The sequence below is a fragment of the Glycine soja genome, chromosome 10 (assembly GCF_004193775.1).
Source record: "Glycine soja cultivar W05 chromosome 10, ASM419377v2, whole genome shotgun sequence".
NCBI lineage: Eukaryota > Viridiplantae > Streptophyta > Magnoliopsida > Fabales > Fabaceae > Glycine > Glycine soja.
In genome coordinates, this window is record NC_041011.1 from 37,538,447 (window position 1) to 37,548,189 (window position 9,743).

At 28.4% G+C, this 9,743-nt stretch overlaps 1 protein-coding gene across 1 annotated transcript; it reads left to right on the forward strand.

Annotated features, from left to right (window-relative positions):
• The first annotated feature begins 601 nt into the window (after nucleotides 1-601).
• On the forward strand, nucleotides 602-5,304 carry LOC114370485. Its single transcript, XM_028327842.1, has 5 exons — nucleotides 602-838; nucleotides 2,739-3,542; nucleotides 4,298-4,483; nucleotides 4,632-4,754; nucleotides 4,902-5,304. Exons 1-5 carry the CDS (start codon nucleotides 788-790, stop codon nucleotides 5,007-5,009), a joined length of 1,272 nt encoding a protein of 423 aa, XP_028183643.1. The 5' UTR covers nucleotides 602-787; the 3' UTR covers nucleotides 5,010-5,304.
• The last annotated feature ends 4,439 nt before the right edge of the window (nucleotides 5,305-9,743 follow it).

Sequence of the window (9,743 nt, forward strand, 5' to 3'; positions counted from 1 at the left end):
CAAAACCTATTTTTAAACCATGCAATTTCTTACACATTATAATCCTACATGTGTATCCATCCATGCACCGCAACAAATGAAGAAAAGGAATAAAAAAAAAGGTGAATTTGCCAAAAACAAATTAATGGAATGCTAACATTAACATAATGCGACATAGGACAGCATATTTAATTGTGAATTAAAAGGCTTGGTCAACCCATATTCTTCTCATAGTTACTAGTTACTAGTTAGCCATGTCATTTAATTGGCATATATATAATAATCCATATATAAATATACATGTCCCAAAAATTGAATTCCACTACACCCCACCAAAGTAGTGAATTAATGGCCAAACGCCACTCTCGCGTTGACGCCCGCGAGTGCCAGGCTTGACGGCCTACGTACAACCTCATCAATTCCTCTATATATGCACATAACCAACTTTCTCTGTTTTTGACACCCTCAAACACCCCATCATCTTATAGCTAACACAACACAACTTCTCTCTTTTTCTCTCTCTTCCTACCACTTTAATTTCGTTTCATGTCACCTTCTTGTTTTCTTTTTTAGAAAAATTAATCCCTTTAAGGCTTAATTTTCTAATTAAGCATGCAATATTGTTTTTAATTAGTCACCTTCAAGTCGAGGAACATACATATACACATATGTTTGTGATCACCACACCAAATTCCACTTCTTTCTAAGTGTGTGTATGTGTGTACATAGATTTTGTTTTATATATATTTGAGGTTTCACCTTCATTATTGCCTCCTTAATTCTGTGCAAAAGAGGATTCACCACCACCATGTTGCAGGATGTTATCCACCCCTCAACACCGGCTGAGCAACTCCCCATTGTAATCACCTCAAGCTTGTTACATTTCATGTCTCAATCATGTATGTTTAGTATTAATGCATGTGGTGGAGGAACTAAGATATATATATATATATATATATATATATATATATATATATATATATATATATATATCTTTGTGTCATGCAATATTTTTTACCTTAGCTAAATGGTTTCCTTCTGGGTTTTGTGATTGGGTGTAACTTCACAAGTTTGTTTAGATCAAGGCTTTTTTTTTCTTTCAAAATAATGATTTCACACTCAAAGAGTGTATAAACCTTGGGAGGGAAGACAAAGATAGGAAAGAGACCCCAGAAAAAGAAAAAAAAAAAAAAAGTCTAAGATTGATGTAATTAATAATGTGTATAAACCTCGTAAGGATTAATTGCAAGCGTGTGTGAAAACCCGTTGAGAAGTAAGAAATCACACCTAAGATGTGAAAGTTGTCAATTAACTTCTTAATAAACGTGAAAAACCACGTCTGAAAGTGAAATCAAACACAGTCTTTCTCATGAGGCCTGAAAATTTTGATGGTTTTTTCTCCTGGGTGCTCTTTCTTATATTTTGTGACCAATTATTACAAATTTCTCTAGGAATTAATCAATTAATTGATCCAGTCCTGCATTTTAATTCTTTCCATGTATGGATGATGAATATGGTTTTGTTAATGTTTGTTGGCATGTTAATTAGTTTCATCCTAAATTAGTCTCTGAGAAACCTGAACAATATTTCCCTTATTTGGTTATATTCCTGGAGCTAAGTGGAAGCTGCTAATGCTATTATTCATCATAGAAAACCCACAAGCCATGCTCACAATTTGTGGGACGGAACGTTTTCTTTCCTCTATTTATATGGTTGGAGAGCATAACGTAATTTTATTGACCGAACAATAGGAAGGAATTAAAGACTCCGTGAGAGTGAGGATCAACTCTTTTTTTATATTCATTATCATCCAACGGCCCTACCACCAAAATGCTTAATGTCATTTTCCAAGGGACAAAGTTGTAAAAATGATGTAACATTTCCGTGATAGTAATTTAGACATAGCTTTCGGTTCGTGTGGAATATATATCTCTTTGGGGGCTTCTTGTGTAAGCTTTGCTAATTTTTTTTATATTCTTTATTCAGTTAGATAGGGAGAAGGAAGGGTCTTTGTGACAAACAATTCACATGGATAGCATATATAGCATTATTGGGTTCCCTTCAAGTGGCTTTCAATTCCCATTGAAGGACAATTTTTTCCACTTAAAATCAACAAAAATAACATAGCATGAGGTTCCTTATTTGTTTTTGCATACTTGTATTTCATAATAACATTGGCTACCTTGGCTCCTACCTGTCACATGAAGGCATAGATGCACATCACTTTCACCAATAAATTACCCAACAATGCAAACCCTTTTGGAAAACTGCTCTCAAGTCTATTACCAAATATGGACAAAACTGACTAGACTATGCAACCAACCACAGTCATATGTAGAATTCTTTGTTGGGGCCTTTGCACATTGATTTATATCGTTTTCTTGTTGATAAAGAAGGAAGGGGTGGTGTTGTGGCAGATACTATAATATCATTTGGCATGTCTTTCACTTTTGAATGCCCACTACATCTACAAGCCAAAGCTTCAATTGATTAGAGAATATTAGCTTTTGAATTTCTTTTCTGTTCTAAGTGATCAGATCAGACTCATGTCTATCAACAAAAATAGGAATTGGATTCAGATTTCAAACCCATCATAATGAAGAAAATAAAATAAATAAAAATAAACTAGAGAGAATCACGTTTCCTAGTTTGTTTTTATAAAGAAGAGGCTTTGTTAAGACTATTTCTCAGACTATGTTTTAGTAGTTTATATGGTAAACATGTTGCTCACAATGCTTATATGTCACCACTCACTGCAGGATGAGATTTCAAGCCCGATTAGTGCTCGAATTTTCGAACTTTGCGAGCCTGATTTCTTCCCAGACACACTGCAAAATTCAGATGTTACTTCCAGCTCAAATTGTTGCCATGAAGAGAAGTCCTCATATGCCACAACCATATCTCCACCTTTAGATTTAGTAGACAACAAGATCAATATCAATAACAATAGCAACATAGTCACTACTACCTCATCTAGCACTACCACAACCAGCACCACAACCAACAACAACAACAACAACACAACGAACAGCAATAACCTGTCCATCCTCTTTGACACTCAAGATGAAATTGACAATGACATCTCAGCCTCCATAGACTTCTCATCATGTCGATCTTTAGTTGTTCCACCACTTCTCTCAATCTCAACTCAGCAGGATCAGTTTGATTTCTCTTCAGCTCAGCCACAGGTGCAACTATCAGCAGCAGCAGGTTCAGTTTTGAAGGGCCTCTCTCACTACCCTACAGATCATGTGATTGCACCCCTTATTGGATCTCCGTTACCATCTGTTTTTGATGAAGATTGCATATCTTCCATCCCTTCTTATGTGCCTCTCAACCCATCATCACCCTCTTGCTCTTATCTCAGTCCTGGCATAGGAGTGTACATGCCTCCTCCTGGTTCCCTTAACACTGCCTTATCTGCTGACAGTTCTGGATTGTTTGGTGGGAACATTCTACTGGGGTCTGAACTGCAGGCACATGAATTGGACTATCAGGGAGAAAATGGTGGAATATTTTGCACAGATTCAATTCAGAGGGTGTTTAACCCCCCAGATCTTCAGGTATGTGCAATTTTTCAAGCTAATTAGCATTTAATAGGCATGTATTGTTAGTGTAAATTTTTTTACATATTGTCAATCAATTAAAAATTATTATTGATAAAACTTTTAAAATAATTATTATTAAAATTAACGAACTATCATACATAACAATTGTGATTCAGTACTAATGTAAAAATCTTTACATGTCAATGAGTATATTTTATTTATTCTTTTTGTCAACTGTCAAGGGACTAAATGAGAATTTTCAATTCCAATGTTCCATGTGTTCAGAAATAAGGAAAAAGAGGTACAATGGTCAAAGAAGTTTATTAATGCTGCAAATGTTACTATACCTTGCAGCAGTGAAGTGTTTTTTTATAAATTAGAAGAGGCTTTATCAGAGGTGGACTTTTGGGGGAAAGCTCAGGGTCCACAAATCTCTAAACTATAAACTCATAGGTGCCCCATGACCATCAAATAGTAGGTAGCAAAAGATATGAGTCCCTTTATAAAGTCAAATGCATTAAAAAATACTAAAATTTGGCCTAGCAAGTAGGAATAACCACTTTCAGCCAAAAGAAAAACAGAAAAAAAGGATCACAAACAGTAGCATCATTAGATAGAAAGACCCACGTCAAGGGTGGCTGTGTTATATCTCTTTCTAAAGTCTCTATAAAGTTAATGTGCAGTTTTTAATAGTGTGTGGGCCAACATCTTTCCACTTTGTGTTGAATAAGAAGTAAGAAATTTATCTTTGATTATAATGTCTCTCTCAGGCACTTGGTACTGAGACTCAGAAACTTGTAGCTGGGGCTGGAAGTTCTGCCACTTTGACACCAGAAATCTCACACTTGGAGGACTCTAACTTGAAAGTTGGAAAACTCTCTGTTGAGCAGAGGAAGGAAAAGATTCATAGATACATGAAGAAGAGAAATGAAAGAAATTTCAGCAAGAAAATCAAGGTACTACATCTGAACACCAACATTAACAAACAAATTTGAAATCTTATATTATGTTATACATGATTTCCAATCTATTGCATCAATCAAGCCTTGTGCATATTTTCAAAATTCAACTAATGATCCAATGTTTTTTAAAAAAAAAATGCAGTATGCTTGCCGCAAAACTTTAGCAGATAGCCGGCCCCGGGTTAGAGGAAGGTTTGCAAAGAATGATGAGTTTGGAGAGAGCCATAGACAAGGAAGTAGCAATCATGAAGAAGATGATGAAGAAGTAAGATTCCCTTAATTGGATACTTTTGTTCAACTTGCCTTAGTCTAAAGTTAAAATACAAAAAAATTCCTTATCACTTTTACCTTTTCAATTATTTGATGGCATAATTCCATGATGCTATATCCCTTCCATTTTTTGTACTTGCAGATAATTGTGAAAGAAGATGATGATATGGTTGATTCCTCAGATATCTTTGCACATATCAGTGGAGTGAACTCTTTCAAATGCAACTATTCCATCCAGTCCTTGATTTGAATTAAAATTAACTATTAGTTTGACTAGTGAAAGCTTATCTATATAATCAGCTTCTGTAGATTAATTTTGGCAGGGCCCTTTTCCCATCCCGGTTCTCTACAAATCCGGGTTTAGTGGCTTGAGGAAACTGAATAATTGAGGTCCAAATAATTATACCAATAAGTGAAGTGAGTTAGGAACGTACAGAAATTAGAAACTGTGTACATTTTTGCAGATATATATTATCTTTTTCATTAAGTTGTAATCGAACATGGAGTTGCGTTAACTAAGGAAAATTCCAGTTGCCCCCTCCCAAGATTGATGTAGCTTCTTTTTATAAATATTTAGGAACTTGCTTTTAAGTAGCTTTACATGCTCTAATTATTCTTTCTACTTAAATATGATTGATAAATATTGAAGCTGAGAATTGTTATAATGTTACGAATTAAATTAATAGATAACGTTTATAATGTTACGGACTAAATTGATGTTGCGTTGATTTATTGGTTTAGTTTAAGGTGGCTTGAATCTGATTTGGGTACTCATATTATATATTATATAGTTAAAATAAGAATTTAATAGTAATGTAGTAATAATTTAATGTTTTATATTATCGTTTAATTATAAATTATCGTTAACTTTTAAATTGATTACCATAAAATTAATAAATTTATTTATAATATATAAAAGTTGAACTTCTCAACATTAATTATTTAAAAGAATGAAAAAGAAACATTTTGTATCACTATATTAATTAAAATAACACTCATGAATAGTCTTTGATATATTTTAGTAAAATCAATAACTTCTCATATTAATATTAATTTAAATTATTTGTAATATTTAATTTTACGTGTTGAATTAATATGAATGAAAAAATATTAAATAAAATAAATGTAAAAGTTTACACTAATTTAATATTATTATATATGCATAAATTTATTTATTTTTATAATTAATTACTTTAAAATATATTTTTGGAAAAATAATAAATTAAATTCATGACTTTAAAGTTATAAAATAATATAGTATAATATAAAAATATAAAAATTATATATATATATATATATATAAATTAAATTATTAACATTTATATTTAATGTTAAATATTTAAATTAGAACTAATTAGATAAATGTAAATTAATGATAGAAGACTAATAGTTAATATAAATATAAGGATTTTTATATTATTTTTATTGTAAATTTTATTTTATAAACTATTTTTAAAAAAACTATAAATGTAATAATTAAATTATAATTATTATTGGCTTCAGTTTTATATAAAAATAGCTATATGTAAAAATATATGTTACAAAATTTATGGTATGATAAAGTTAATAATATTTTTCAATTTTAAATTATATTTTCTAAAATAATTTTTTTTCAATGAAAAAAATTAATTATATTTTAGATTATTTTAATACCATATTGAAGTTACACAATAAATACCAATAAGATTTAACGCTCATGTATTAAAATATTATTGAATCATATCAAACAAGATTAATAGGAAATCATTATATATACATGAATGAGTTTTAAGATTAAATTTTACGTAAAATAAATAAATCCAAACTCTAAGTTAACTTATTTGTGAAATATAATTTTCAATTAAGTTCATCCATAATAATTTGAATGTATTAACCCTAATTATATAAGTTTGATATTATTTTAAATAATAATTTTCACATTAATAACAAATTAAATAATATTTTACTAAGCTTGATTTTATTTTTTTAAAAGATAAGGTACATTAAAGTATATATTTAAAAAATAACTAAAAATATTTTTAATATTATATAGTGTAAAATAATATATATTAAAATTTTCTAAGACATTATTATTATTATTATATATAGTAAAATAGTAAAAAATTATTATTATTTATTAAAATATTATAATATATTATTATTTATTAAAATAGTATAATATATAATAAAATAATAGAAATTATTTGTATTATCATTTTCACCGTTCATTATCTAATTGATGGTTTTATTTTTTATATGAACTCTACTTCAAAAGGTTGTAAATATTCACCTAACTTCTTTCGAGTATGCTTTCTATCTTCTTCTTCTTCTTCTTTTCATTATTATAATATCATTTCTTTCCTTCTTTATTTTCATTTTTATGTATGAAAAATTATACTTGAATGTGTTATTGATCATCGTCAAAATTGATCATTTAGTTCTTTTAAATCGATAAGGTATAAGGTGAATCTATATTCATAACGGATAAAAAATCACCTGTTTAAATTTTTATTTTCAATGTTATTTATATTTTGATTTTGATTTTAGGTCTAACGATTTATTTGAATGATTTTTGTGAGATTGAATAAACATTTGTATTAATATCATGTTTTTATTAGAAATTTCTTATATGAATCATTTATTCAATACATTTTGGGAGGAATGGAAAGTGTAAATTAGATACCATATTTGATCAGGTATATCATCTCACTCTTTATTTTTTATCATTATTTTTTTTTCTTTGCAAGTATCACTCTTATTATTTTTCTTTTCTTCATTTTATTGTTATGTTATTATATGTTTTGATATAATATCATTTATTGTATTCTTCATTTTTATGTATGAAATGATAATTTGGATGTGTTATCGATCATTGCCCAAAATCAAAATTTAACTCTTTTAGATTAGTAAGGTATCATGTGAATCTATATTCGTCATTGATAAAAAAATTATTTAAATTTTTATTTTTAGTGTTTTTTATATTTATATTTTAGATCTAATTGTTTCTTTAAATAATTTTTGTGAAATTGACTAAGCATTTGAATCAATACCAGGTTTTTATTAAAAAGTTGTTACATAAATTATCTTTATATTGCAAAATGGATACTCTATTTTCTCTTAAAATAATAGGTTAAGCCTGCAGCTCTTATTGGCTAACGTGGTGACAATAGAACTCTTATTTGCCTACTGTAAAGAAGAGGTTCACGATGGATGGAAAGGAAACAGTTATACTTCTATTTTGGTAACTTTAGAATATTTGGCAAAATTCTCACATAAACTTTTAGAATACTTTATTCGTTAAAAAGTATAGTTATCTTTTTTTTTTCCTTTGCAAATAGTTTAATCGTCGAACATAGCATTCAAGTGATAAATGATTTTTACACTCGTCGTGGAGATAATTGAACGCAGGATTTGATCTCACGTTTTTCCTATCGTTGATAAAATATTGGATAACTTATATTTTGGTTGCTACTTTTGTTTGATTTGAAAATAAGTTAACTGATGTGATGTTAAGTTACTTAATTGGCATATCAGACCACTCGGTTTAATTTTTTGTTTTTACAATTAAAATTCTTTTTTTTTTTACAAATCTGATATTGTATTTTAATTTATTATTTTATTAAAAGATCTTTTTATTTTTAATTAATTCGTATTCTTTCTACTTCTAAACTTAATATTTCTTACAGTAAAAACTTAGTCTTCCCTTCCTTCAAAAATAAAAATAAAAAACTTAATCTTTCATTTCCTGCGTATCAATTTCCCTACTATCATCAAGTAGAAGAGCACTTTGTTGATCGTGTCTCCTACTTAACTACCAACTAGGGTTGTAAAAGCTACTATAAATTAACAAAATTGAAGAGTTTTTAAAATATAAAAAAAGTATACATTTAAAAAACTCTTGCCGTCAATAAATCAGTTTGACAAAGAATTTTTTTTAATACGCATTATTAAATGCTGCAATTAAGATTCGATTTTGGGTTGAAAGGTTCAACTTGAGTTCAACGCATTCACCTTTTTATAAATTATTATTATTATTATTATTATTATTATTATTATTATATTTCTTTTTTAAAATAATTTTTGTATTGATGGATAATGTACAAATTTTGATTAATATTCAGTGTTAGTTGCTTGACTAAAGTCGATTGTGATATATTATTATAATTAATTGTTAGTGTGTTAATCAAACATTCAAACATGTGTTAACATTAATGGGGTTTACATTGTTTGTCTTGTAAGTCAAGATTGTTTTCACTGCATCAAATCAAGTGGTCTAATTCAATTGACTGTAAAATGCAATAAAAAAATTTATATTTTTTTTTATTTTTACGGATGAAAAAAGTTATGGTAAAATTAGGAATCACAATCCTATTTAAGAGGATTTAACTCGGCTGAGCAAAGTGGATGAAAATTATAAACTCTTTAATATTGTTTTTTATTACTGCAGTAAAAAAAAATCTTGATCCTAATAGCATACAATAATAATAATAATAATAATAATAATAATAATAATAATTATTATTATTATTATTTAAAAAATAAGATAATTAATTATTGAACGCTCAAAATGTATATATTTTTGAGTTATTTATTACCGGATTAACTGTGTTTTTAATCTCTAAATTTTTTAAGATTTTTATTTTTAGTTCCTAATTTTTAATTGTGTTTTTAGTGCTTACTTTTATTAACCATCCTAGTAACTTGAGTTAGTTGTTAGTTACCTAACTAACTAAGTCTGTTAGTTGTTAGTTACCTAACTACCTAAGTATGTTATAATTAGTTAGAAGTGGTTAGTTTTCTGTTATGATAGTTATAGGGTATATATAAGTAATGAAAGATACTTTATATTAATAATTCTGATCCATTTTCTATGATCAGATATTATTCATATTCTAATAGTTTTCTTCACAAGCTATCTCTTCTTCTTCATTTGAGTTCATCCATGGCATTCCTATATACCTTTATGGTATCAGAGCTCTTCATTTGAAGAACTCTGTTGCGCTAC